General features: G+C 46.9%; 1 protein-coding gene across 9 annotated transcripts in view; it reads left to right on the forward strand.

Annotated features, from left to right (window-relative positions):
* Positions 1 to 25,506, forward strand: part of LOC138121073 (uncharacterized) — a 32,002-nt gene extending 6,496 nt beyond the window's left edge. The window contains exons 1-11 of one of the 9 annotated variants that reach the window (XM_069034264.1): positions 6,955 to 7,122; positions 8,269 to 8,475; positions 9,676 to 9,750; positions 18,135 to 18,393; positions 19,055 to 19,235; positions 20,906 to 21,093; positions 21,193 to 21,252; positions 21,442 to 21,792; positions 22,496 to 22,571; positions 22,994 to 23,080; positions 23,807 to 25,506. In XM_069034264.1, the coding sequence (XP_068890365.1) occupies positions 20,919 to 21,093; positions 21,193 to 21,252; positions 21,442 to 21,792; positions 22,496 to 22,571; positions 22,994 to 23,080; positions 23,807 to 24,254 (1,197 nt within the window). In that variant the 5' untranslated portion in view covers positions 6,955 to 7,122; positions 8,269 to 8,475; positions 9,676 to 9,750; ... (1 more) ...; positions 19,055 to 19,235; positions 20,906 to 20,918 and the 3' untranslated portion in view covers positions 24,255 to 25,506. Of the gene's footprint in view, positions 1 to 6,954; positions 7,123 to 8,222; positions 8,476 to 9,675; positions 9,751 to 18,134; positions 18,394 to 18,882; positions 18,926 to 18,958; positions 18,970 to 19,054; positions 19,236 to 20,805; positions 21,094 to 21,192; positions 21,253 to 21,441; positions 21,793 to 22,495; positions 22,572 to 22,993; positions 23,081 to 23,806 lie in introns of those variants that run through there. The other 8 variants (XM_069034262.1, XM_069034267.1, XM_069034261.1 and 5 more) reach the window with 8 other exon arrangements.
* The last annotated feature ends 1,328 nt before the right edge of the window (positions 25,507 to 26,834 follow it).

Consider the following 26,834-nt stretch of genomic DNA (forward strand, 5'->3'; position numbering starts at 1 on the left):
TCCCAAAGAGTAGATGTAATTATATTTTCTGGGTGCAAAAAAAGAAGTAGTAGTGGACCAAAGGAGCTCCAAGCCAATCTCCATTTGCTGTCAATGACAGAATTAAATGCACAGGGCTCCTATCAGCTCTGCCAGACAAAATGTTCCTTTTGGGTCATTGGAGGTTTTGTCAGAAAGCTTTGTAGCATGAATAGCTCATGGACTTAACTCTGCTGGCTTCAGCCATTCCTGCTGTCCATCATATCTTGCTATTATGAGGCAGCTCTTTTCATTATGTTGTCTTTTAACTCAGATATCTGAGCCTTTTTCTACTTCTAGCCCCAGTTTTCCACAGGACAAACATTTCCTTATCTGTGAGTGTATTCAGTTGTGGCCACACAAGTGAAGGAAAGGAGCTGGCAGGTGATAATTTATGAAACTTTCTATAATGGGAAAAACTCAGCATTCAATTTCCATCTCCTTAGAAATCTCTATTTTTATTTCTTTTCCTGTCTCTTGTGGTCTTTGTGGCTGGTCTGAGTTTAGTGTTTGGAAATGCAATTATATGGATCCAGATTCTTTTGAGACAGAATAATTTTGTACATAAACCAAAATAAATTTAACTTTCTAATATTAGGGCAGTTTGACATCCAGGCTCAGTGACCTGGCAGTGGTTAGTGCTTGGCCAGCCTCAGAACACAGAGTTCGTCTGATTTAGGTGAAATTTCATTCACTGGAGACAAAGTAAAATTGCCTTTTATTTGCTCAGCACTAAAAATCCATCTGAAGCTGATTGCCAAGATTTGCTGGAGCTGCTGAGTGATGGGATAAACTCCTGCAATGGCACCATGAAATGGGAGACCGTAAGAGAAATATTTAAAAATGGCATTTCCAACCATTTGCAGGCCCTGATGTTCTGCTGTTGGCTTGGTGCTGTCAAAGGGGCAGATTTTGATGGTTTTAGGGGCACTAACCTGGGCAATGAAACACACTTTTGGCAGCAATTGCATCTCTGATCTCTGCAAGTGCCTTTATCTCCCTTCATGCTCCTCAGCACTGCAAGGACTGAGTAAATCTTTGGGAAGACCCAATAGTGACAGATTTTGGAAAGATTTGAGTCAGGAGATAGAAGCAGCAGCAGAAGGTGATGTAACCTTCATCCTAGTGCTCTCCTGCATGCTGATGCAGCCCGAATGAGGCGGGGATTCCATAAAACACCTTCTGTATCTCCTGTGGGAGAAAAACAAGTGGCAAATTCTTTAATTTCTTGGTGTTTCAGGCATGTGTCGTGCGGCTGTGCTGCACCCCCGGGCCGGGCTCTGCCTCTCTTTGCTCTGACTGGTGCTTCCAAGCTGTAAATAAAAAACCACCTCTCTGCCCAGCTTCCACTTTGCTTTAAAAATTCAGCACCACGTCAGCAGCTGAACAGGTCCCGGAGCTGGGGAGAAGGATTGGAGATGCAATTTGCATCGCAGAGTTGTTACAGGGGGAAAATATCGTGCTCCTCCTGTGCCTGGAGCTGCTAATCTTGTGTTCTGAACATTGAAAATCTCTTCAGCTTCTCTCATTATACCCAAGCTTGATTACAGCTTTGATTTCACACCTCTCTCATGCAGGCTTTTCCTCCCTCCTCAGCTGGAATTGTAAGGCCTGAGAAGAGAAATTTTGTTGCGCCTTGGGACAGTTCCCAACATCTATCCCTGCTCCCAATGCTGCTTTTAATTATATTGGGAATCTGAGCACGAGGGGAGCTGGGGGAACTTTAGTGAGGGGGAAAATAAGGCACAGAGGCCAAAGTGTAAATGCAGAGTCCGGGTTACCACAGTCTGCAGGGTTGTGGGGATTTGGGCCACGCAAACTGATGTTTTTCTCTGTGAAAGGCTGGTTCCCTCTGTGTATCTCCTCCAGAAATTCTTGAGCACCAGGGCTGGTGCTGGAGCTGCAACCACACAAAAAGTCCCCATGGAGCTGTGTGGGACCCAGTGGGAATCATTTGTTTGCTGCTTTTGATGAAAAGTTGTGACATGAACCTCAGTGTCAGGGAGGTGACACGTTAATGCTGCTGCTGTCAGACAGTGCCCACACACTGTGTCTGGAGACAGCTCAGGAGGAGATGAAGAAATCCAGGATTAAATCCCATGTGCTCCTGAACTCTATCAGGAACTGCTTGGAGTGAAGTCTGTGAAGTGACTTGGGAGGGCTGGACAGAAGGCACAGCTCTGAGATGTGTATGGTACATTGGTGACGTCCTAATAATGGTCTTTGCACACGGATGAAAAAGTATCAGTTTGCATGGCCTGAATGTCTGGGTCTGGAAATTCTGCGTGTTGCACGAGCTGTGCTGAGCTAATTTGGCTCTGAAATTTCATCTCTGTACCTTATCCAGGAACAACATCAGAGTCCTGAAACAATTTATAAAAATCAGTCATAACCCAGAAGCAAATCTCGGCAATACATGTCTGTGGCAGGTGAGGAGACTGAAAGCTTTCATTATGAATTGGGGATTATGAGCACTGACATTTACTGTGCTAGAAAGTCCAAGGCACAAATTTGTGCCAATTAATGTCACGCCTTTAACTACGAGGATCAATTGGTGTTATGCTTGTACCAGAGTCTGGTGACACAGGGGGTTTCCAAAGGAAGTCTTGGTCTATGGAGGCCTGTACCCAAAGAAAATGCAAAGAGAACTGAGGTGTGAAAAACAAAGATACTTTATTTATACAAGAGCAGCAACAAAAACGAACTACAGAACATATTGATATTGTAAGAACCTTTGTAACAACAACGATCTATAGAACGTATTTACAAGAATATCTCTATCAAAAATATGTTAAATCTATTTACAGAAGATAAAAAGAATCCCTAAAACGTATATACAGAAGGGTGCCATCTCTGTCCTGGATCTCCATCAGTCCTGGAAGAAAAGCAAGTGACATAGTCATTCCAGTCAGGCACAGAGGGCTGTTCCATGTGCCCCCAGCCTGGGACACACTGGCAGAGTGGGACTCTACCACCAGTGCTGAGCCTGGCTGGGACTGGGGGTCGGGCCCCAGGCACTGGGATGGGGCTTGTGTGACCCAAAGCAAGCGCAGGACAGGGTGGGGATGGTGCTTGTGCTGCCAGAATCCAGCACACGGGGCACCGTGTCCCTCAGCGGGGCACCCAGCCCAGCCCCAGCCTGGCAGCAGGGGACCCACTCTGCCTGTGGGGAGCACATACCTCTCCTACTGCTGGAGTCCGTCTTCATCCCAGGACCATGTCCTCCTCCTCGTCTTTTCCATCAACGTCCATGTACTCAATGTACTCTTCCATTTCCACCTCCATCTCTTCCTCCATCTCTTCCTTCACATCCACTTCCATTTCTTCCTCCATCTCTTCCTTCACATCCACCTCCATCTCTTCGTCCATTTCCTCCTTCACATCCACCTCCATCTCTTCCTCCATCTCCTCCTTCACATCCACCTCCATCTCTTCCTCCATCTCCTCCTTCACATCCACCTCCATCTCCTCCTCCATCTCCTCCTTCACATCCACCTCCATCTCCTCCTCTCCAGTCTCTTCTCCCTCTACTTCCATGTCCTCCTCTGTATCAGTCTTTATATCCACCTCCATTTCTTTCTCTTCGTCTCTGGAAACCTGCATATGTAGCAAAATCTCTGAGTGGGATCCCTGTCCCACAGCATCCCCACAGAGGCAGTTAGGTGGTGTCCATTTCCATGGAATGGCACCTTACCTTCCTCAGGACGAATGTGAGCATCTTGCAGGGATGAATGGCAAAATTCAGGCACTAGAGACCTTTCAGAACTCTTGGGAGTATCGGAGCAGGAGCCAAGCAGTGTGACAGCTGTGTAGGCACAAGGGCGAATGGTTGTGTTGTCCTCTTTGCTGGACGCTGGGAGCTTCAGTTGGAATGCAGACTGTGACATCACAATTCGCAGGAGTCCAGGGTCACCGTGGAGTGGACAACGGGGACCATAGAATGATGGAATCCCTGAGTGGTCTGGCTTGGAAGGGACACTAAAGATCATCTTGTTCCAACTTGAACAATCTTCTACCAGACCATGTTGCTCAGAGTTCCCACCTGGCCTTGGATGTTTGCAGGGATGGGGCATTCACATCCTCTGTGCACAGCCTGGGCCAGTGCCTCACCACTCTCAGTGTGAAAAAGCAGCTTCCTTAGATCCAATCTAAATCAACCTCCCGCAGTTAAAAGCCATCCCCCCTTCTCCTCTTGCCACTGGCCCTATTGAACACTGTCCCCATCTGTCCTATGGGACCCTTCAAGTCCTGCATGGCCACAGCAAAGCCTCTCCAGGGCCTTCTGTTCTCCAGGCTGAACATTCTCAACCCCACATGGACAGCAGTGACTTAGATCAGCAGAAATCAAAGCTGGAAGGTAGCAAATAGCACCAGGAACTGAGAGATGGAAGCGTTAGACCCAGGCTTGTCTCTAAATATACAAAATTAGTAAGAGTGGAGGGGCAGATGGTGGGACACTGACTCTGTTGTAACTAATGAATATTTTCTTTTTTTTTTCTTCTTCTTTTCTCTCATGCTGACCCAGGTTTTGCTGTTTGAAAGGAAGCTTGGCACAGCATCCATTGTCTTCTCCATTTGTGAAACACCGAGCAGAGTCTGAGCAGGCTGATGGCGCAGAGCAAAACCTGCAAATATATTGATAATCCTGAGCCTGGGGGACGCAGCTAAACCCAGTCAAAAGTAATTTCTGGAAAGTCGAACCTGGTTTACATTTTCTTGAGTTTGGCTGTGCCAGCTTCACCAGTCATTTATAAAAAAGCAAACAAAAAACTCAAACCAAAAAAGACAAAACCCCAAACAAACAAACCCACACAAACCAATCAAACAAACAGATAAAAACCCCCAAATAAAACCAAAAGGAATGAGGAGTTCATATTAGTTGTGAGGATATCACAGCAGGAGAATGGCTGCTTCCCACAGGATCACCATAAAAAGCCACATGTAACAGCTGCTCCAAAATATACACAACAGGGGAAATATAAAAAGTGATACATGGTGGCTTTGGGGGTAGCTCCACATTAAGGTGAAGGATGAGCACTCAGTGGTACAGATCCAGCATTCCCCACACTCCAGGCAGCTCTTTGCTCCTGATGAAAGACCCTTGCAGGACTGTGGCCCTTCTCGATACAATGTAAATCATTCCCACAGCTCTCAGCTGAGCCACTGCATTTCCAGAGCGAGATTCAGGCACAATCCTACTGCCTCGGAGCATCTGTGGAAGATCCTGAACTTCTTCACCCCCAGAAACACAAAGCAGCTCAGGCTTTCCCTGAATTGGGTCTTCAGAGGAGGTTTCCAGTATCTCTGAGATTTGTTCACCCCTCAACACGTGTGGCTTTATGTACAGTGATGCATTTGGGTTCCTTCCTCACCCCTGTGTGCCAGGGAGTAACCACCCACGTGGATGAAGGATAATGTGTACAGGAAAATTTATTCCTGGATTGTCATTTTGCTTCACTGTCACTTAGTTAAACATGGTCCTTATCTAAGCAGGACTTAAAAGAAATGTGTAGGAATTTTGGCTCTGAGAGGAGCAGAAAGCACATTTTCTAAAGCAAATTCCCAGCTGATGCAGCTTCCCTGGAAAAAGAATGATTCCCATTCATCTTCCTGGGAAGAATGTGACGACCCATTCAGAGATCACAGGTTCAGCTGGCCTTTGGCTTTGTGTACCTCATTTCACACGTCCAGTTTCAAGGGCCATTAAAAGAGGCTCAAGTTTGCCTTGCAACACAGAAGTGCTGTAGCTATTCCCAGGAGAAGAACAAGAAATGACTGTCCCATGGTGTGGTCATTAGGTTGGTACCTGGGGTAGAAATCCCACCACAGTTGTGACTCTGTGAGCAAAGAGAGCCAGTGCTTTTTGGGGCTGTAACAGCTGAGAGTGTGGCAGAGAAGTTTTTATATTATTTTTAGAGTCCTGAAAACATTGTTCCCAAAACAATCTTTCTCTCCTGTCTTCTGTCATAAATTGTGGAACAGAGAAAATGGAAAGGAGCAGAGGTTTGTTTAAATTGGCTTTTTTTTTTTTTAGTCTTAAAATAGCATCAGCGTGATGCATGATACTTTAGAAATTGGATTAGTGACACCTATTTCATCCCACCAGAGAGGTGGGATTTAAGACTTCCAACAATAGAAACACCAGATGTGCAAGAGCTCAGTTTTCCACCCCTCACACCCCGGTATCTTGCTGTGCTATTTTAAGCAGCCTCAGCCAGGTATATTAAAATACTGCTCCAAACAACAACAGAATGAAAAATGTTCCACCAAATGGGGAAAAATAAGAAAAGTGGGCGGCAGCTCATGTTCACTTTTGCAAAGTCAGATGCAAACAATGTTTGCTGGATTCCTTTCCTAGAAAAATGTAGACATTTAATAGAAATCTACCTCTGAGGCTGTTAAGTTTGAATGCAAAGGCCAAACCTGTATGATTTTAGATCTGGGAGGAACAAAACAGGTTCTAGAGAAGCTGTGGTTGTCTCAGCCTTGGAAATGTTCAAGGCCAGGTTGGATGGGGCTCGGAGCAAAGTGGTCTAGTGGAACATGTCCTGAGTGTGGTGAGAGTTGGAACAAGATGAGCTTTAAGGTCCCTTCCAACCCAACACATCCTGTGAGTCCATGAAAAGAAATTTTGGTTTTCCTGAAGTGTTGCCTTGGCAAGGGGAGGTCGCAAATACCTCACGTAGCTTGAAATGCCCTGAGCAGAACCCAGCTGTGCTTTATCACAGGTGCTGAGGGATTTTCACTTGTATTTTATGGGGGATTTTCACAGGGCAGTGCAAGAGCAGCTGAATGTGTTTGACAGGCAAAGAGGGCCAGTGTGGCAGCAGCTTAATTCAACAGAGCTTTTCCTCCTGTGATCCTGTATAACCTGAGGCACTCTGGGGCTCTTGAACCCAGCAGCTGGGAAAGTTAATCATTATAATAAGTGATAAATTAACCTGCTCCACTCTCCTTAGCATGGGTGTGATGAGCATTAGGTAGTTTGGGGAGCATTGCCAAGATGGGAGCTTGTTTTTTGCCAAGGAGGAGAGAGAAAATATTGCTTAGAGTAAATAAAGCAGCTCTGCTTCCCCAGCAAGAGGAAAAGAAGCAATTAAAGATGTGAGTGCTGCATGGAATCATTTGCAAGAGGATATATCTTGTCTGCTATGCAGGATTGTTCCCAATAAACCATGCTTCGCCTGACCTTTATTTTTGGATTTCTACCACATAGTACAAGAGACAAGATTAAAAATCCCAAAATGCTTTGTGGGCAGGGGATGAAAAGTGGGGAGGCACTTTTTGTTTTCTTCAGGCTGCCTCTTTCTTTTGCTCCCTTCAGAGATCTCACTTCATTTCTGCTGTTTTTTGGAGCACATGTGCTTAGCTCTTTCCAGATCCCCTGGGCTTGTTTTGGCTTTGGGTGTCATGGACACTCTAAATTGTGAGGTTTTTTCCCTCCATCTACCTCTGTTTCTTCAAGTGGTTTACCTTCATTTACCTGTTGGAGTGACGGATTTTTCTCACCTTTTATTACTTAGTGCTTTTTCTGTATTTCTTTCATTCTCTAAAACCAACTTTTCACTTGCCCTGTGGCTGTTAGATGCCAGTTATGGGAGCATTAATTCTTTCTCTACTGCTTGTCTGAGCTTTCACAAGGAGCTGAGAGCCCTCTTGGGTTAAACTTGACTCACTTCATCACCTTCCCTGCTGCTGCCTATGTCCTTGGACACTTAAGGGAATAAAGTCTCAGTGTGGAGATTATAGTTGTGAAATTATGGGTCTTTTTGAGAGACAAGAATGCTGTTCTCAATCTTTTCAAGGATAAATTGACCACCTTGTTTTGGGGGCAAGCGGGCTCAGATCAGCACAGAGGTGCCTGGTGCAGGTACTGAGGTTTGGAGGGGTGGCAGCAGCTCCTCGGGCTGTGTTTGTGTGGTGCTGTAAGGTTTGTGTTGGGTCCCTGGAGCAGTGGGAACAGCCCCCCTGTGAGATGCACATCAGGAAATGGGTGTACAAAGAGCTGAAATGTGACCAGGTTTGGCACAGTTTCCATAGGACAAAGGATTTTTACTGGGATTTTGGACAATTTGAGGCTCCTCCTTGTATCCTTTGCCTGATGAACATTCCCCTTTTGCAAGAGAGTGGGGAATCCTGAGCTCACACCATGAAAGTCCCTGATAAATATTTTTTTCTATTTTTCAATGTTTTCATCCCAGCAGGAGTCAGAGAAGATGTGTGACCTGCCTGTCTTTGACTTTGTGACAGGAACGATGCCATGGGGAAGCTGGAGCATCACGGCTGTCCTTAATTTTCCTTGCACAACTGAGGGTGATTTAAAAACCGAGGCACAGCCAAGACCTTTCCTCCTCCTGCGCTCATCAAGCAATCACCTCCTCATCACACCTGGGCTTCAAACACCTCATTTGCATCTGGCTGACCTTGACTCTCCTCCGTGGATGGGAAGATGAAGAGGTGGGAGTGTAGAGGCCCGGGGTTGGGATTTTATGGGTGAGGTGTGAAATAGTGGCTGGTGCAGGCTGGTCTTGTAGAAACATCGAGAGCTGTGCCATGGAGGATGAGAGTAAATGGATTAAACAGGAGATAAAAGGGGGAGGGCACCTGGTTAGCTATCACTGACAGAAATGTGGAAAGAAAATACATGTAAAAGAGATGTCAGAGATGGTCATTAACTGCACGGCAGGTTCAGGGCTCTTTTAATAATTGGCCATGTAGGGAATACTAGAAGTGATTTAAAAAGCTCTTAAGTGACTGAGGGCTTTTTGTGAATGGTTGGGGGAAACAAAGGAATACTGATTCTGGCAGAACTTTTATTCTCATTTAAGCATGATCCTTTTTCTGAGATAACAGTGGCTTTGAGTAAACGGAAATCTCTTTCCATTAGCTCTGGCAAGAGCTGGATAAAGCTCTCATTCAGGTAAACTTTAATCCAACATATGTCTGTAGAGTAATAAATTTAATGGGAGCCATCAGCCTGATGTATGAGTAAGGATGGTGCTTAGGGCAAGAAGGAAGAGTAAATTAGGAGCGGAAAAATGATGAATTATAGTGGGGAAATTATAATTTATGCCAGTTTAGTGGAAATATTTAACTAAGCTAAGATAGAAGTCTACCTACATTGAAAGCTAGGCTTTATAACAGAATTCTACTAGAGCAAATCTAGTAGTCCTAGGCTCCAGACAGACCTTTAGATACAAGTTTACCTCTGGTTTGAGAAAGCTCAGGGCTTGAGCAGGAATTTATGGCTTTGGTCTTGACCCTTGGGCTGTAAATGCTCCTGTAAAATTAATGCCAAAGTTACAGCTTCCACAAATTTCTAAGAGCTCCAATGGAGAAAGGTCCTCCTGGATTTTGGGGACAGTTTCTCAGAGCAGAACATTTCAAGTGCTATTAAACTGCATTCAAACTCCCTTTTATTGGGGAGTAAATTTCACACCCTGGTCTATCAGCCTGACATGTTCTTCGAGAAGGGACAAATTTTACAAGCCACTTTAAAAATAATTTCACTGACAGCTTTGCAGCACTGAGAACGTTAAAACACTGAAATGGCTTTTCACCCTGCAGTAGCCACTAAGTAATTATGATTGTAGGGAGACTAATGAAACCAGCTGTTAACAACCTAATGAGAATTTAAACCAGCCCTCTGCTCCACAGGCATCTCCCTTTTCTGTCCCTGATTATCCTGCACCCAGTGCTTTCCAGACAAGTTTAGTGTTGCTTGATGTTCAGGTAAGGGCTGCCTTATTTTGTAGAAGTGGTGATGCACTTCTGTGAGGTGGTGCTGCTGCCATGCTGGGGTCACATCACAAAGTCCAACTTCTGCAGGAGCTGGGAACCATGGAGAGGTCTGATAGCACAGCATGGGGAAACTGGAGTGGAGGGATTCTGGTTTAGTGTTTCCCTCAGTGGCAGACAGCATTAGTTATCAATAAATCTTTAGTTCAAAGGTAAGATGCTTTGCCTCAAATCCTAGGTTGCTTTCAATGCAGCTTTCCCTGGCAGTTAACACATTGTTTTTCTGTTGCTTTGAATAGGCTGTCATTCCAGATGACCTTTAAAGATCCCTTCCAACCCAAACTATTCTATAATTCTTTTGCTGCATAATGAATAGCAACATGTATTTTACCCTCATTATGCACAATATTACACAATGTCTGGCCTTTTGGGGGTCTTTCTTCTCCAGGTCCTCGTGACTACGCTCACTCCTATACACTCTTAATTATTTCTGTTGCTCATCAGTGAACATTTTCAGTTCTGCCACCCATGTTTTGAGTAGGTTTTCTGTGGCTCACTGCACCAGACATCAGGTCAGTCCAAAGAAGAGCATTAGGAAGTATCCAGCTGTATTTTCTCTTCCTCCCTCTGCTGTTTTGAGCTCTCTGGCTTTCTTATCTCCCTCACATGTCTTGATCCTTTTCTGGATAACTAGAAGGATATCAGGATTAAATCCTGTCTCAGCTCTGAGGTCTGGCTTTTGAAGAGCCCCAGTCATCTTCTCCTAATCATCTCATCCTGGCCTTGATGGAAATATTAGGCCTTCATGGATCATTGTTCAACTTTGTGCATTCTGGCACTGCTTTTCAATGAAAGTTTTTGAGTCTTTGAAAGGTTTCCTGGTGTGGGAATGACAATCCTCAATCCTAACGCTTGGTGGGGGTTGCAGATGCCTGAGTTGTGAAACCTCCTGAAAAACACTGTTTGTTCTTTTTCCTTGACTTTTCCTGGATCGTTTTCATCAACAGATTACGAGGTTTTGGGATGTCTTTTCAAAGGGAATTTTAATGAATCTCCTGTCTGGTATTTCAAAGGGGAACAGTGGTTTGGTTCCTTTTCACCAGCACTTGCTTACAATCCAATTAGCTAACTGCCTTTAATTAACCATAATAGATTCCAGGAGAGCAGAATAACAGCGGAACAAAATCAAGCAGTGACAACTCTGTGACTGAACCTGGGCTTCCCCTTTCCCAGGTGCAGGATTCTGGGCAGCCCCGTAACCCTCTGCTGTCCCCTTTGAGCTCTGCCATGCAGTGCTTTGAATTCCTGGGGAAGGAAAAGCTTCCAATCCCTCAGCTCCAGGTTCACACGTGTACAGTCACCTGTAAATCCAGAGGCCAGTGGGTATTTCTGCCTGTGGTTCGTGTGCCTGGGCTTTGCACGCAGGAGCTTTGATTTTGAAAGTTTGGCCAGCCTGGCTTCTCAGGGAGGGATCTCTGTGGCTTGAGGGTCCTTGGGCTCTCTCCTCTGTAGGAGGGGCTTGTATCTGTTCTTTCTTCACCTCCTTATCTGCAGATTTCTTGGCAGAGGCTTTTGCAGGCAGGACAGCATGGCAGGAATGCTGGAATGAAACAGTTATGTCCAGTGTCTGGCTTTAGGTAGTTGATTCATCCCTCAGCTGCTGGGCCTTAAAATTCCTTAAACTCCCCAGCTGATCTCCTGTTACCAGTCTGGGACTGAGAAAACACTGAGCTTCTGGGCCTTTCTTGTGTTAGCAGAACAAACCATTGCACTTCTAAACTGCACGTCAGCACTCACCCGAGGCTTTGCCCCACTCATTACAAACATGAGGGGATGGTTGCTTATACTGCTCATCTCTGTCCCTGGAAGAGAGGCATTCAAAGAATGGGATACCCCATAGGACTCTGGTTGTGAGCTTTCCTCAAAAATGTGGTTAGATGAGGTGTGTAGGACTCATTTCTTCAGAAGGGCAGGAGAAACCACTGAAGGCTCCCCCTGAAGGGCCTCCTTACCCAGCAGTCTGACACAGATTTGCTTCTGAAGAGCTTTATAATTTGTCCTTATTATGTTCTATATGTGATTTAATGAAAGGCTTTTTCTCTACTGTAATTGAGCTCTTAATCTCATCTGAAAAGCAGAGCACAATCCACTCAGAAATGGTGTTTGAGTAGCAGCCTGTTTGTGTTTCCTCTGCCATGATGTTGCTCACGGAGCTGCTCGCTCTTTAAGAGCAGACAATAAACAGATTTCTCTGAGTCAAAAATACATCAGTGATACCACACAGAGGAGGTTTGAATAGAAAACTGTCTCACTGCCCAACTGAGCAACCAAGATCTTCCCTGGTTCTGCAAAGAATATGAAGAAGTGAGAGTTCCTTACTGAGCACCTGAGGGTTCATGCAGGTGATGCTCAGCAAATGGCACATGGAGATGGCAGCTGTCAGCTAAACAATTGGCTCTGGGCAGGTAAGAGTTGGCAGGAGATAAGAGTGGAAAGTCAAAACAACAGGATGCTTAAAAAATTGTAAGAGGAATAATGACTTCAGTGAAAATCCCTCCATCTTAAACCTCCAAAAAGCTTTTTTACGAAAATCCGCAAAAATGTCCTGCTTTGATCAGTCTGATCTTCCTAAACAGCATTTTACAATCAGAATTAGGAGTTGAGAGACATTAAAGAAGGCTTAGCACAGTATTTTTCATTGTGACCTTAGTACATATTTTTTACTGTGCTGTAGTTTGGAGGGGGGGGCCCAAGCCCCAGCTGCAGCCTGGGGAGACCCTGCTGACCTAAACATTCCCCAAACCCACTGTGGGACTGACCAAGAACCAGAATCTGTAGGGGACTGTGTAAAATACCTCACACTAGAAAACACTTGAAGCTTGATGGTGATCCACAGCTCCCAGTTCAGACCACAGGCAATGCCAGTAGTGACCAGTTTGCTGCCTGCTCTGTGCAGAACTGGTGGTTGTGAGTGGGAGAGCTGTGGGAGGAACAGGCTGATGGCTTTTTGGGGCACACACTTCCCATCTGTACTGATTTGTCCACACTAGAGAGTGGATTTTCCTGGAGAAATACCTGGAGAGTGGGGAGGATGAAGAGAAAATCATTCGCTGCCAGTGGATGCTGTGTTTGTTGCAAACACATGAGTAGCATCTTGTACGAGTCCTGGCTGTCAATCCACAGGGATTCCAGGCTGGGATCAGCTCAGCTCTGTCTTTTACCAGGGGAATGAGGACCAGACTCTGCACCACACTTCCATAGCTGGGGACAGGTGGGTTCAATCACATCCAGAGACTGGATGAGGAATGTGTCACGTTTTGTCTTGCCATGCACAGCAAATATCCTAATTTAAAGTGGTGCTGTGTTCCCAAATTCTGCTTCTTCCTCTGCCTCCTTCCATGTGAGAAGACCCATCCATTTTGAACCTGTCCCTTCCACCCTTCCCTGTAAAGATCTCCATTACTGGAGTAATTGGCACTATTGGATCAGCCTTTGATGTGATGAGCAGTGGATTTTTGTAGTCAACGTGCCAATTTAAAGTGCCACAAATAAAAGATCAATTCCTTCTTTCCTGGAGGAGAAATAAAGGAAAATTCTTTTCATGTTAAGGATTGAGTGTACAAAACTAAAGAGGTAGAAGATGGGAATGAGATTGACAAATTTACTCCTCACAGGAGACAATTTAGCAAATTAGAGAGAATATGTTTTCACCTTTGAAGCAGTCAGGTACCAAAATGATGCCACTAGGAGTAGGCAGGGCTGGGATGGGAACGGCGCCCACAGATTTTGACAGATCTGTTCACATAAGAGCCCATTTTCTGGTGCCAGCCCTGGAAACAGGGCCCGGAAACAGGGCTGGTCAAGGACAATCTCTCTGCCTGATTTTATGGCATATTTGACAGAGATTTCCATTCTCTTTTGCATCCCTGAGCATGGTGTCCTGGATGAGACCATCCTGCCACACACTTACTGCCTGTGTGGTGCACTGAGGTGGTTTTGCAAGAGGCACCCGGGTCTGCACGGGCCCTGTGCCCTTTCAGCCAGAGCTGTGACAGGTTAGAGGGAATGAATCCAGCAAGTTAGTCAGCAGCATCAAAAGCCCTGTGAAAAATAATTAGTGCTGTGGCCACGTAATGTTTCACATAAGGTGAAATCAGAGGGTTTCATGCCTTTTGGCAGAGGATCAGGTCCTGCTGCAGAAACTTCCATCTAGAGTGTGGCAGCCCAAGGCATCAAGGAGAGGGATGAGGTCCCACCTGGCACAGCTTCCTGTCCAAAATCAGCCCAAAACACATTCCCTCCTAATGCAAATGACTTCTTTTTGGTGCTTTCTTCCAGAAACAGGGCAAAAGTTAGGAGGGGGAACACCAGCCCTGAAATGCTGAGGAAGAAGAGCTCTGTTCCACAGGGATGCTGTGGAGGGGGCTGGAGGCAGCGGGTGCCACCCGGCGAGTCCCTTCTGCAACTGCTAACGTGCTCCCGATTATATTTAATTAATTAGCAGCAGGGGGGGAATCTGGAATCAGAGTTGTGCCGCTGGAGTAACAGGAAACAAGATGTTCTCTTGGCGCTGGAGCTGCTCTGAGGTACTCGCGGCTGCCTCGCCAAGGTAACGGGGCAGTGACTCAGAGGAGCAGGAGCAGCTGGCAGCACCGCGCCGGCTCAACACTCGGCTTTGCTGCTCCCAAGCATGGACCTCACATCCCTGCAGCACCTTTCCAGCCAGGAATGGTGTGGAAAAGGGTGGCGAGCCCTCGGGGATGTGATGAGATGAATTTTCCACACCAGCCCTTTCTCACTGTGTTATTTCCTCCCCTTGTGAGGTGATGTGCTGGGATCCCTTTCAGTGGGGTTTGTTATTAATTTAAACATTAAGGTTTTTTTCTCCTTTTTGGCCTTGATTTTGTGACTAGGCAAGAGTGTGTTTTATTGACAAAATGTGGTCAGTCTTGTCACTTTCTCAGGAGATACTCAGATACCTGAAGTTAAGCAGGTTGGTATTTCCCAGGAACCTTCAGCTGTAATTACAATGTTGAATACTTTCTTCCTTTTCAGTCTCATGGGAATGATCTATTATTTGATTTCTGGTATGTCCTTAGTTTGGTTAATTCCTGCTAGTCCCCTTCATGTTCCTTTGAATACTAAAAAGAGGCTAATGCTAAATACTTGAGAGAATGAGAAAAAGATTTGGGAATATTCAAAAGCCATTGTGTATTGCTACCCTCCCTCAGTTAATGTTCCTTCCTTTTTGGGGTGATTTTCCCTTCTCCTCCCCCCCCTTTTTTTTCTTTTTTCTTTTTGCTAACTGTGCTGCTGCTATCTCACTGCCAAACTCACAAAGGAACCCCAAGAAATCAGCCTGCCAAGCAGATAAGGAAACAGATGTTGTACAGCACAAATGTTTAATAAATACCGAGAGCTTGAAAAAAAAAGGATATGGAAAACGGTGGGAGGCTAGTTAGGTGAAAATGAAGGAGATTTGGAATGGGATTACAAAGAGGAAACCCTTTTCTGAAGAGAAATAAAATACCTTGGTCTCTAAAATTATCTTAATTCAGGGTAGTAATAGAGAAGCAATAAGGACTTGCATTAGGTAAATTGGAAGCCCTCACAGTCAGTGGACTCTGTACAACCCCCTGCAAAGCCGTGCCTGGTGCATTTAGGCTCTGATTTTCTCATTGTTTTCTGGCCTCTGTCACATGAGGAATAACAGGGAAAAGCTCCAGTCCAGGAAAGCATTTAACAAACTGTGGTAGGTCAGACTTGCAGGGTCTAGCTGGCTGCCGATCCTCATGGTGGCTTTGCTCCCATGTCTGAGTAATTGAGCTTCTTTCTGGCCTGTTAGAAAAGAGACATTCTTTAATTAAAATGCAGTTAACTCCAGCCTCATTAGCCCGGATCGTATTTCGCTGTTCCCTGGATGGCAGGCAGAGATGGGACTTGTACTTGTTTCATTACAAATGCAAAATGCCACCGGGTGGTCGCTCTCGGGTACAGACAGTGCCTCGCGCTCCAGCGTTTGTCCTCATGGAATGCAAAACCACTCCCCAGATCCATCCTAATGACTCCATCGGCCACCCTGCCACCCCAGATGGGGCTGGGTATGAGGGGTAGGGTCTCTCTGTCCACCCTTTGCCCTGGCAGTGCTGATCCCTCGTGGTGATGCCCTGCCCTTCTCCCGGCAGTGTGGAAGGGATGCAGAGCTGGTCTCAGTGAAGCACAGGGCTTGAGGGTTCCTGTGCCATTTCATTGTGTTGATAAAAATTAATGAACCGTGTAGCTCTTGTCTCTCAGTTACTGAACTGTGGCTGCTTTCTGAAAATGGTGAAGCATGTGGAGCTGCTGGAGCCTGTCCAGAGGAGGCCATGAAGATACTCCCAGGGCTGGAGCAGCTCTGCTCTGGAGACAGGCTGAGAGAGCTGGGATTGTTCAACTTGGAGAAGAGAATACTCCAGGGAGACCTTTGGGCTCCTTCCAATGCCTAAAGCTGCTCCAGGAGAGCTGGAGAGGAAGTTTGGTCAAGGGTCTGGAGTGACAGGACAAGTGGCAAGGGCTTCACGCTGACAGAGGGCAGGTTTAGATGGGGTATTGGGAAGAAATTCTTCCCTGTGTGGGTGGGGAGGCCCTGGCACAGGCTGCCCAGAGCAGCTGTGGCTGCCCCATCCCTGGAGGTGTTCCAGGCCATTTTGGACAGGGCTTGAAGCAACCTGGGATAGTGGAAGGCAGGGGGGTGGAATGAGATGGTCATTAAGTTCCTTACTAACCCAGACCATTCTAGGATTCTATGCCTGGGCTGCTGAACCCAGCCAAAAGAAGAGCAACATTGCCGAGGTTAAGTGAAAAGGAGGATTAAAACCACCTGTGTTTGTACTTTAAACCCCTTCAAACATCAATTAAGATTGCTCTGATAAAGACCCAGGCAGCACTCAAACAGCTGCTGAATGCTGTTCCCCGGGTGTATCTCTGGGTGAGACCACAAAGGAGCCTTTGTTGTTCTTCAGCCGTGGCTGAAACCTAAATCTCAGCGAGTGCAACTCAGAGGGTGACATGTGCTGGTACCTGGGGCCACAGAGTGGGACTTGTTTTCAAAGAATTGGGAGATGCAGAGGAGAGGTTCCTGAATATGGTAACTCTACCTACAGCCGGAACGGAGGCATCTGCCCAGGGATTTCATATTCACCGACTGGGAAGGAAATCTAATCAGGACTTGCTAATTTTCATGAAGTCAAACACCTGGGACTCACTTCAGACTCGCATTTTCCTGGAATAATTCAACACAAACACTGTATGCTTATACACAGGCACTTGACTTTTCTGTTGTTTGATGAGACTACAATTTGTCTTCCTTTTGTTCCTGCAATCCTTCCTCTCCTGCGGTTTGCAGTTGAATTACCAACCTCCACCCCAGGACTATTCATCTGTTGTGTTTTGGATATTGTTCTTCAAAGGAAAGCAAACAATGCTTGTTTAAGCCAGCCCACTTCCCAGGCAGATTTTATTGGAACCAGGTCCTGCCTCAAACCGGAATCCAATCTCATCTCCATTGTTGTGCATCTCTATCATTTTTCTCCTTGTCATTGCTTTTCCCTTCCTTATTATATGCAGTTCTCAGTCTTGAGCAACATCATTCAAAGCTACGCAGGAGTCACATAGTGCTGCTTTTCTATTCATATCTGCTTGTTCCCTAATCCCAACCAGCTCTCTATTGAACATCTGCTTTTACCTGGGCCGACAGCTGCATTTTTTAGCTGTAAATATTGCAAATCAGGGATGCAGAATTTTTGCTACTCTGTGAATCTTATCAAGGTCCTTTTCTAATGTGTCATTGGACATCTGAATCTTCCCTTTCTCCCAACAACCTCCAGTGCTGTTTTTGGCTAAGATAAACAGGTGAGGCTGTTTGGAATCACTCCCTAGCTGTTATTCCATCTCATCCAGTGGCTGGAGTAGGATGGCTGGTTGGGCAGGCAGCTTGTGCAGACAACCCACTGCACCTTCCCCTGCTGGTGTCCAGCCTCACCCATGGCAGGCTGGATGCCACATGGGATCCATCCTTTGCCATGCCACGTGATCCTCCATGCACTGGGCATAAAAAGCCCAGCATTAGGGAACCCCAGGTGCTGCAGCAGTGACATTATTGGGAGAAACACAGAGCTGTGCATGGCCAGCTTGATGTCTGCACTGGTGTGAGCACCACACCCGCCTTGCTAAGCTCAGTGCCATGCCTAGTGCTCACCCTGGCTGGGACGCTGCAAGAATCTTTTAGCTTGGAAAAGCTCTCTAAGGTCATTGAGACCCAGCATTCCCCCAGCACTGCCAAGCCCACCAGTAAACCATGTCCCAGGTACCACAACCACACTTCCTTTAAATCCCTGCAGAGGTGGTGCCTCCAGTACCCTGGGCAGCTGGGCCAGTGCTGGACAACCCTTTTGGTGAAGAAATTTTCCTAATATCCACTTTAAGCCTCCAGTGGTGCAACTTGAGGCTGCTTTCTCTTGACCTGTTGGTTGTTACTTGGGACAAGAGACTGTACACACACACAGACATACAGAGGGACAGATGGGCACGTGGCACAGGAATTCCCTTTGACTCCTCAAGCAGAGACCCATGTGGATGGTCTTTTTTGTTGCACAGCAGGTAAAAACTGAAGCAGTGAGATGTATCTTAACCAGGGAGAAATCTGGGGGCGGGGGGAGAAAGATGCTTTGAAAGGGAATACAACTTGCTGCCAGGCTTTCCTCTGTGAGGAAGTCCAATTTCTTTCTCGCTCTTTTTTTTTTTTTTTTTTTTTTCTTTTGGTACTGTGTTATTCCTCCGTGGGCAGGAGACTGCAGGCATTTCAATTCTCTTCAAGTCCTTGTTTCAAAAAGGGCCCAAAATATGTTCTCTTCTAAGAGGCAGTAAACAGCAAGTGCACAATGCAGCTTCTCTAAGCCTCTCTTCTCCTGTCTCAGGGAGAAGGGAATTCTCCAAGCCCTAGAGCCTGACTCACTCGCTGTGTGAGCATGAATTAACCAGGAATGTTCGAGAATTATTCCTGAATAATTCATGAACCTGAATTAATCATGCATTTTCATGAATTATTCATGAATAACTCATGGAAATGCAAGGTTTATTCATGCTCCAAAAAACCCAAGGCTTTTTCTCTTCTCTTCTGCTCTCCCTCCCTGTAAGAAACAGACCTGAAACAAGCTAAGGAAAAAAATAATATATGTATATGGGAAAATAACAGGAATAATAATGCTGAAACAAAACAGCCAGGAAAAAAGAAAGCAAAAGCTCTTTTTTTTCTTTGCAGTGGGGACAGCAGGTGGGAGCTTTCCAAGCCAGACAAAGGAGACCTGACAAGGAACTGTGGTGAAGGGACAAGCCCAAGGCAAGGAAGTGTCCGGTCACCTCCTCTCCTGGAGCAGGCAGCTGAGACCTGGAGAGACAGGAGACATCTTGCAAGACTCAACACCTGGAGCAGTGCTAACCAGGCAAGGAGCAGCTCTGTTGCTATCAGGATTGTGATCTCTCTTTTTTTCTCTTTCTGTTTATGTGTTTGTGTAGTTTTGTTGCATTCATAAGGGTAAATGAACAACTGGTTTGGGGAAGGAAGATCAGCGTGTTTTCTTTAAATGTTAAAGGAAAATCCCTCCAGAGAGCTGTTTGGGCTGGGGTTGTTTGCTGTTTGGAATGTAGAGCTCTGTTTCTGGGAGGGAGAGGGCTCAGCTATGCATTTATCCCAGATTCTGGTCTGTAGCCTTCCCAGTGTATGGGAGAGGGCTGGGGGCAGCTGCCTCTGCAGGGAAGGGGATGGGGGGAGACAGGCACACAGATAATTTGTATGTGGTGTTTCCTGATAAAAATCAATGCCAGAGTGTGTCTCGGTCAGGAGAAAAGGGTTGGGGAAAATCAGGTGTGAGACTGTGCCAACAGGGCAGGCTGGCAGGTTTGGGGAGAGTTACGGTTCCTGCAAGGAGCTTTGCTGCAGCTGATGGCGGTGGAGGCGGGGAAGGAGAAAGTTCTCCAGCGTGAACTTGAACCTTCCAAGTGAGAGGAATCGAATCCAGGCATAACTTTAATGGGGGTGTGGAGACAAAACAAGAAACTGGAATAAATTGGGTCCTAGCTGTCTTTCCTGCCAGCTTGTCTCTGCTCCAACTCTCCTCTCCCTTCTCCAGCTCCCTCCCACCAGCTTTGGACACTGTGGCCATTCTCCACCTGGTGCCCAGCACATGGGCTCAGCTCTGTCCCCAGAACCTGTCTGCCAAGTCCTGCTCCCAAGTAGAGCAGGAGGGACTGGGGTGATGCTCTGCCAGGGCCCTTAGGAGCTCTGGCAGGTGGCCTCTGCCTGATTTTGTCCCCATCCATGATGTGTTGGTTGAGAGCTGGAAAGAAACCCCTCCTGAGCTCAGCAGTGCTCGGCTCCTCGGCTGCTCCTCTGGCATGGGAGGTTCTGGAAATCACCATCAGCCTGGCACTCCTGTTTCTCCAGTGATTTAAGTCTGCAGCTCCAGGGGCACAAAGAGATATCTCAGAGGGCAGAGCAGCAAGCCAGGACTTAGAATCCAGCTCCTGGCAGCTTTGTTGCTTGACTGCCTTAGTTATGTCTGTCACTGGTCTGTGCCTCAGTTTCCCCATGGGTGAAATGAAGCTAATTTGCTGTTCTCCTTATCAAAGCACTTTGATGTTTACTGGGGGAAATAACTGCACAGGCAAAGGAATCATCATTTCCTGGAATACCCCCGGGTCTTTTCCAGTCTCTTCTCTGCACTGCCTTGATATCACACAGACACAGCCCTGCACTGGAGCAAACTGCTGTAGATCCACTGAAGTCATTTGAGCTGTGATGGTTCACGGGGCAGAGGAACCAGCCTGTGTCTGCTCGGTGGCTTGATCAGCATCTGCTCAAAGTGTCTGCTGTGAGCTGGCCCTGCCTGATTCCATGTGAGACCTGGCATGGCTGTCACTGCAAATGACACCTGGATGCACAGAAGGGAAGGAACGGGAAAGGAGAAATAACTGGTAGAGAAGATGCAGGGCTAAGTGCTTTATTATCTGCAGGTTGTGCTGCCCCAGGTAAAGCACCGTTTGTGAACACTCCCAGCCATGGGAGAGCCCAAACGCCTGCGGTGACATTCCCATACTGCTCCCTCTGCTCCAGGTGGGCAGCCCTGATGTCGGCCAAGCTCTACGTGCTCATCAGCTGGCCCGACGGCAGCCGGGTCATCAACATCGAGAACATCAAGGAGCCCCGCAAACCCTTCCACCTCTACACGGTGGGGGAGCAGGTCCTGGCCCGCTGCCCCGGCTTCAGTGGGCTGTACTGGGGTGTGGTGGAAGGCATAAGTGGTGAGTGACACCCCCCTGGCCTGGGTTTGCAATTTGGGGCTGCTCAGGAGACCCCTTCCAAGAAGGGGTTCAGTGCTGAAAGATCTTCTCTTCCTACAGAGCATAAAGATATTTTGGAGAAGAAGCTGCTGGAAGACCGACACCTCCTGGAGAAGTTAAGTGAGTGAGGGCTTTTGGGCACTGCACCTACTTCCATGGGGCTTTTTGGGTGGGAGGATGCTGAGCATGCTGTAGTCCCATCATGAATTTCACATCACTGCAATCAGGGTACAAAGCACTGAGTGGGAGGTGGGAGATCCATGACACTGATGCCCCACTGCACATCCTGAGTGTCTGCCTTTCTTTCAGAAGAAGAACCAGCTGTCCACAGCATGATGGCAGTCCCACCAAAAAAATCCAGGAAAACCTTCCCAAAATGGACCCCGGGGAATGCACCCAGGAAATACCCCAGTGACAGGACCTATCCTGCAAAGCCACTGCTGAGGGTGGCTGAGGCCAGCCTGCCTCATGACGCTGGCAGCTCCTCCATTCTCAAGGACAGGTGTGTCCTGGGAAGTGTGGCAGGAAGCCCCCACTCGCTGGCAGCTCCTCCCCACCCAGCCAGCGCCTTCACACCTCCATCCACGTTCATCACCGTGGCCATGCCGGGGCCAGGGGCTTCCCAGAGTGAAGAGGACAGGGCTGGTCCAGCTGCCAGAGGTAACCTTGGGTTCTGGCTCTGCTGCTTGGTCCCGAGGGACGGGGTGGGATGGGGACTTGCAGAGCAGCCAGAAAACCTCTGCTTTGCTCTGGGGCTGTGTGGGCTTTGTCTCAGGGCCACAGATGTTAGAGATGACATTTCCTGGTCCTTTCCACCTGGGAGATCTCCTCCAGGAGGCCTGCATGTAGTGTATGGTATCTGCTCTGTCAGGCACCAGCTCTGTCTCCTGGGCTAGCTGTTCTCTCTCCACAAACCAAAAGACAATCTGAATGAATGCCTGCCTGAATAACTGAAATTCCCCAAAGCCCTGTGTCTCAATTAGTCAAACCTTCTCAGGTTTGCCTATTTCCCTATTTTTCAACCCACTACTACACCCATTAAATGCACTTATGAAAATATGTTAGTGTGTTATTTGCCTGCTGACTAACAGCAGCCTCCAGAGACACGCTGGCTCTGCTCGCCTTTCCTCCACCATATCTTTTGTGCTGGGAACAGAAGCCCTTGAGATGCCACCTTTTTCTAATAACAAATCCCCATTGATCAGTTCTGGAGAGCCTTTCTGGATCACTCTGTTTCTGCAAAGGGAATAATGTTTTGCCATGCAATCTAGCAGGGGTGCTTAGATAATCTGCTCTGGAGACAGAGGGATTCAGCACCTTTTCAACAGCTGATTCTTCAGCTTGTGTCCCACCCCTGCTGCAGATTACGTTGCCCTTCCAATGAAGAGGAAGTCAGATGGCATCTTGTCCCCATGCCAGCAGCACATCTGTCTGAACAGGTAACACTGAAATGCAGTGAGGACCCTGAATGTTGCACACCAAATATTTTGATTTCTGTCCACTCTGTTTGCATTCTCTGGCAGTGATTGCTTTGAGTAGATGCTCATGGAGGTTAAACCCAAAGCACAGAAGTTAATAGGGGTTTGTGTGGGCACATACAGCAGAGAAATGAGCCTGTGCTCTGAAGTCCTCATTCCTTGGGGTGTCAGTGGGAGGTCCCCCATATCTGTGTGCCAGGGGGATGCACAGGAGTTTGTCCACCTGAAGAACCCCCAATCTTCCCTCTCAATCCATTTTATTCTTGCTGCAAGTGAAAGCAGAATCAACTTTGTGTTGAATTCCAGATAATTCTCCTCAGGAATGAATATGAATATGAGCACGAAGCTGTTTGTGGCTGTGCTGTTTAACTTGTTTCTTCCAGCCGTGAAGAGCGAAAGATTGATGCTTTGCAAGAGAAGGATGGCTTCGAGAGGGTTCACAAAAATTTCAGTTCTGGTGAGATGGAAAGGTAATTAGCAAAAGAAGGCACTCCTTCCTAACTATGTTTTCCTCCTCACTACAAGAGCGAGCAATGAGATCACAGGTGGGTGACAAAGTGGGGCAATTTTAAACCCCAAAGTTGTTGAGTCTCTTTGTTATCAGAACCAGGTGTTTCTGATTGCACGGCCTGGAGTTAGAGATGCAAGATGATTCTAAAACAGTGCAGAAACTACAAAGCTCTTGCCCATAACAATCAAAACATGGTTGTGTGTTCCTTGTTTTATTGTTCATTACTTTGATGACCAGTATCCAGTGATAAAGTGATGCTAGGGACAGTTTTCTTGCAAAGAAATGGGTGCCAAAAAATTCAAGTTATGGCTCTTGTATTGTCATTTCCCGCAAGTCTGTATTTTAATACCACAAATATGTGTGTCCTGGGACTCGCAGGACAGGCTTTATGGCTTTTGTTACAACTGAGAAGAAAATTAAGCATCAAAGTCTTCATGTATGTATGGAAATGGGGGGCTGAGGGTTAAACTGAACATTCCTGTGCACTGAAAAGTCCAGACCATGCCATTTTTCTCTCCTGCCTTACTCCTCACCCACGAATAGCTGGAAGGGCTGATACTCTGTCTGAGAAGTTCTCCTGCTCTGCTTGCAGAAGGCATGGAATCACTGCTTGGGTGGAGGAGCGACATCCACAGTGAGGACATGGGGTCTTCTTGCCTTTACAAGAGCAACTTTCATTTTTCAGGACGGACAAGATGGAGCAGCTGGAGAGGATGGTGTTGGACCTCCAACAGGACGTCCTCTCTCTGAAGAAGAAGGTGCAGAGGCTGGAATCCCTGTCCTTCCAGGAGGAGCCCCACCGGCAGCCATGCGAGGTGGTGGAGCTCTTCAACGGCTACACCAAGGAGCAGCTCAAAGAGACCATCAGGTTTGACCAGAAAATCAGCACAGCCTGCAAAACCCTGCTCTACAAACTCTTCACCTCCGACTACATCCAGAGCCACTCCATCACGGGGCGCAGGGGCAACACCTTCCGGGAGGCAAAGCCCATGATGGATGAACGCTGCATCAAAATCATCAGGGTGCTGCTGAAGCAGAAGTTTGGGGATCACCTCAGTGACACCGTGATCACGGAGAAGATCCAGAACGTGCAGAAAGCCCTGAGGCAGAAGTTTAAGACAGAATGTCTCTGAGGCATGGGGGATTTGGTGTTTCCTCTTGTCCCTCCTGTTTTCCCTGTGTGCCCCTGAGCAGCCTTCCCAGGAAAGATGAGTTGAGCAGCTGCTGCTCAGTAGATTTCCCCCAGGGAGTCAACCCCAGCGAAACAGCTCAAACCTTTCACTGCCAAAGCTCTGCCTGCATTAATCGAGCAGGAATTTGGCCCAGCTTGGCTCGGTTTTTGCACTCTACAAGCTCCTTCCCATCCAGTCTGTGTGCAAACCTCATTGTGGGTGCATGGAATCACCTCCATGACTCTTTGATGATGTGCTCAAAAGCTCCAGGGCTCTCTTTGAGTCCGAGAATGGGTCAGTAAGGCAGCCCTGTTCCACACTGCAGAAATGTTGGCTCTGGGATAGGGAATAGCTGCAGACAGACTGTGCCACCCAACACGGCTTCTCTCTGCCTGCCTCTGGTTGCCTCCTTCTGCCTGTGGGACAGTATTTACTCTTTCCTCACAGTGAATGTATTTTAATTCCTGCAGTAACAGAAAGGCAGACTCATTAAAATGACACCTTCAAACATTCAGAGAAGGGTCATTTGATTTTTTCCCTCTATTTTAATTTAGCTGTATGGAAGAGTTGTCTTCCCTAACAAAAGCCTGCTGAACAAGAGAAGTGGTCACCCATGGAAGTTACATTAATTTTCCTCTCAAGACCAGATTATTTCCATACAGGAGAAATCCTTCACATTTTCATGACACAATGGAGGACAAAATATGGCCCAACTTTGCTTCAAAGACTATACATATTTTGGACACTGTTGCTATTATTTAAATACAGTATTTTCATCCTAGATAAGAAATGCCAAGTACAACCAGACACTTTGCTGAGAAACTATAGAGAAAAGCTAGAAAGGCACATCTTTTCCTAAATAATTCAGAGCGGGAGTGTGGGTGGGTTAAAATTGTTCGAAACATTAAAAGAATGAGATGCTGACACCAGTCCACTTAACAGAAGTGCTGCAAAATACCAAACATTCCATTTTACAGAGGCTTCTCAGACAAGAAATTGGTTTTCTCAGCTTAATTTTTAAATTATTCAGGAAAGGAAATGCCAGTGGTTTTGCATTAATCAAAACATTAGGTTTAATTTAGATGTTTTGTTGTGCTTTCAAGTATTTTATTTATTCACAGTTACATGAGAAATAATAATGCAAAATAAATGTACTGGAGAAACAAGCAGCTGTTTTGAAAGAGAAAAAAAGAGAAAGGTGTTATTTTCAGAATTTTCCTCCACTTTCTGCCTTTTTTTTAAGGTAATCCATTAAAGTAGGGTTAACGATGTGATGCATTTTGGTTTTGGATGGAGATAGGCTTGCCACTGTTTCTGGCACTACCTTCGTCAGCTCTCTCTAACAGTCACGTTGAATTGCTGTAGGTAGTAAGTAAAGACATTCCTTCTGTTTTCCCAGAGCAAATGCTTTTCCAAACTATGATGCAAACACATTGGTGATGATTTCTCCTTTGTAGGGACCGTGGCTTGAGAAGCAGCCAGTGCAGGTCTGCTGTGGTCACTTAGATCCAAGAGCACAGCCAGTCCTGGAAAATACACTGAAACTGAGCAGAACTGCCCCAAAACCCCCTCAGTGCAAAAATACACTTTGAAATACAACAGCCCTGCCACAAGGCCTTAGGTTGGAATCACTGCTCAGGGAAAGGCCCCAGGTGGCGCTTTTGATGTTGACTTATCAAAGAGAAGATTGAGAAGGCACAACCAGCCTTATCCTGCAGAACCTTGAAGCTCATCTCATTCCACTCCCTGCCACGGGCAGGAACACCTTCCACAACCCCAGGTTGCTCCAAGCCCTGTCCAACCTGGCCTTGAACACTTCGAGGGATAGGGCAGCCACAGCTTCTCTGGGCACCCTGTGCCAGTGTCTCTCTCTCCATCTTCCCTCCCGAAGTTCATCAGATCCCTCACCAAGCTGCAGCCTTGAAAGCCAGCTCATGAATGTTATTTAGTGAAATAAGTGCTGCTGCTGTCCTTCCCTGCTGTGAGCCCCCTCTGACGAGCTGCAGATCATTACTGTGAGTGAAGGGAGAAAAAAGACCCAGGGAATGGACTTGCTGCAGGGTGCCATGGCTCCCAAAATCTGCCGGCTCTAATCAGCTCCTGGAAGCAGATGAGCTGGGTGACCTTTCTGCTTGAAAAGCCCTTTGGTGGCTCCCTCAGAGGTACCTTCCCAGCCTAACACGCTTGCTGGTATTCAGGAGTGCTCCTGGTAAGTGGGCTGATGGATGCTCTGCGGCTCTGTGCACAGCACAGCCGCAGCACTAACGAGCCGGCGCTCAAATGGGCCCTTCTCGGCTGTAAAAGTTGTCCTCAGATACTCTCAGAGGCTTTGATATGTCAGAGAGGGTTGAAGAAAGGCAACGCAGGCGGCTTTTCGTCAAACTTCACTTTTTAAAGTATTTGTGAGCCGGAGGCAGTGTTTGCAGGCTAATTGGGAGCACCGGCAGCCACCGGCAATCAAACGTCAGCCGAGGATGCCGATGCTCTCACCTCCCTGAACTCTCCAGCTCTGGCTAATCAGCCTCGAGAGGGACGATCACA

This window comes from Aphelocoma coerulescens, chromosome 20 (assembly GCF_041296385.1).
Source record: "Aphelocoma coerulescens isolate FSJ_1873_10779 chromosome 20, UR_Acoe_1.0, whole genome shotgun sequence".
Classification (NCBI taxonomy): Eukaryota; Metazoa; Chordata; class Aves; order Passeriformes; family Corvidae; genus Aphelocoma; species Aphelocoma coerulescens.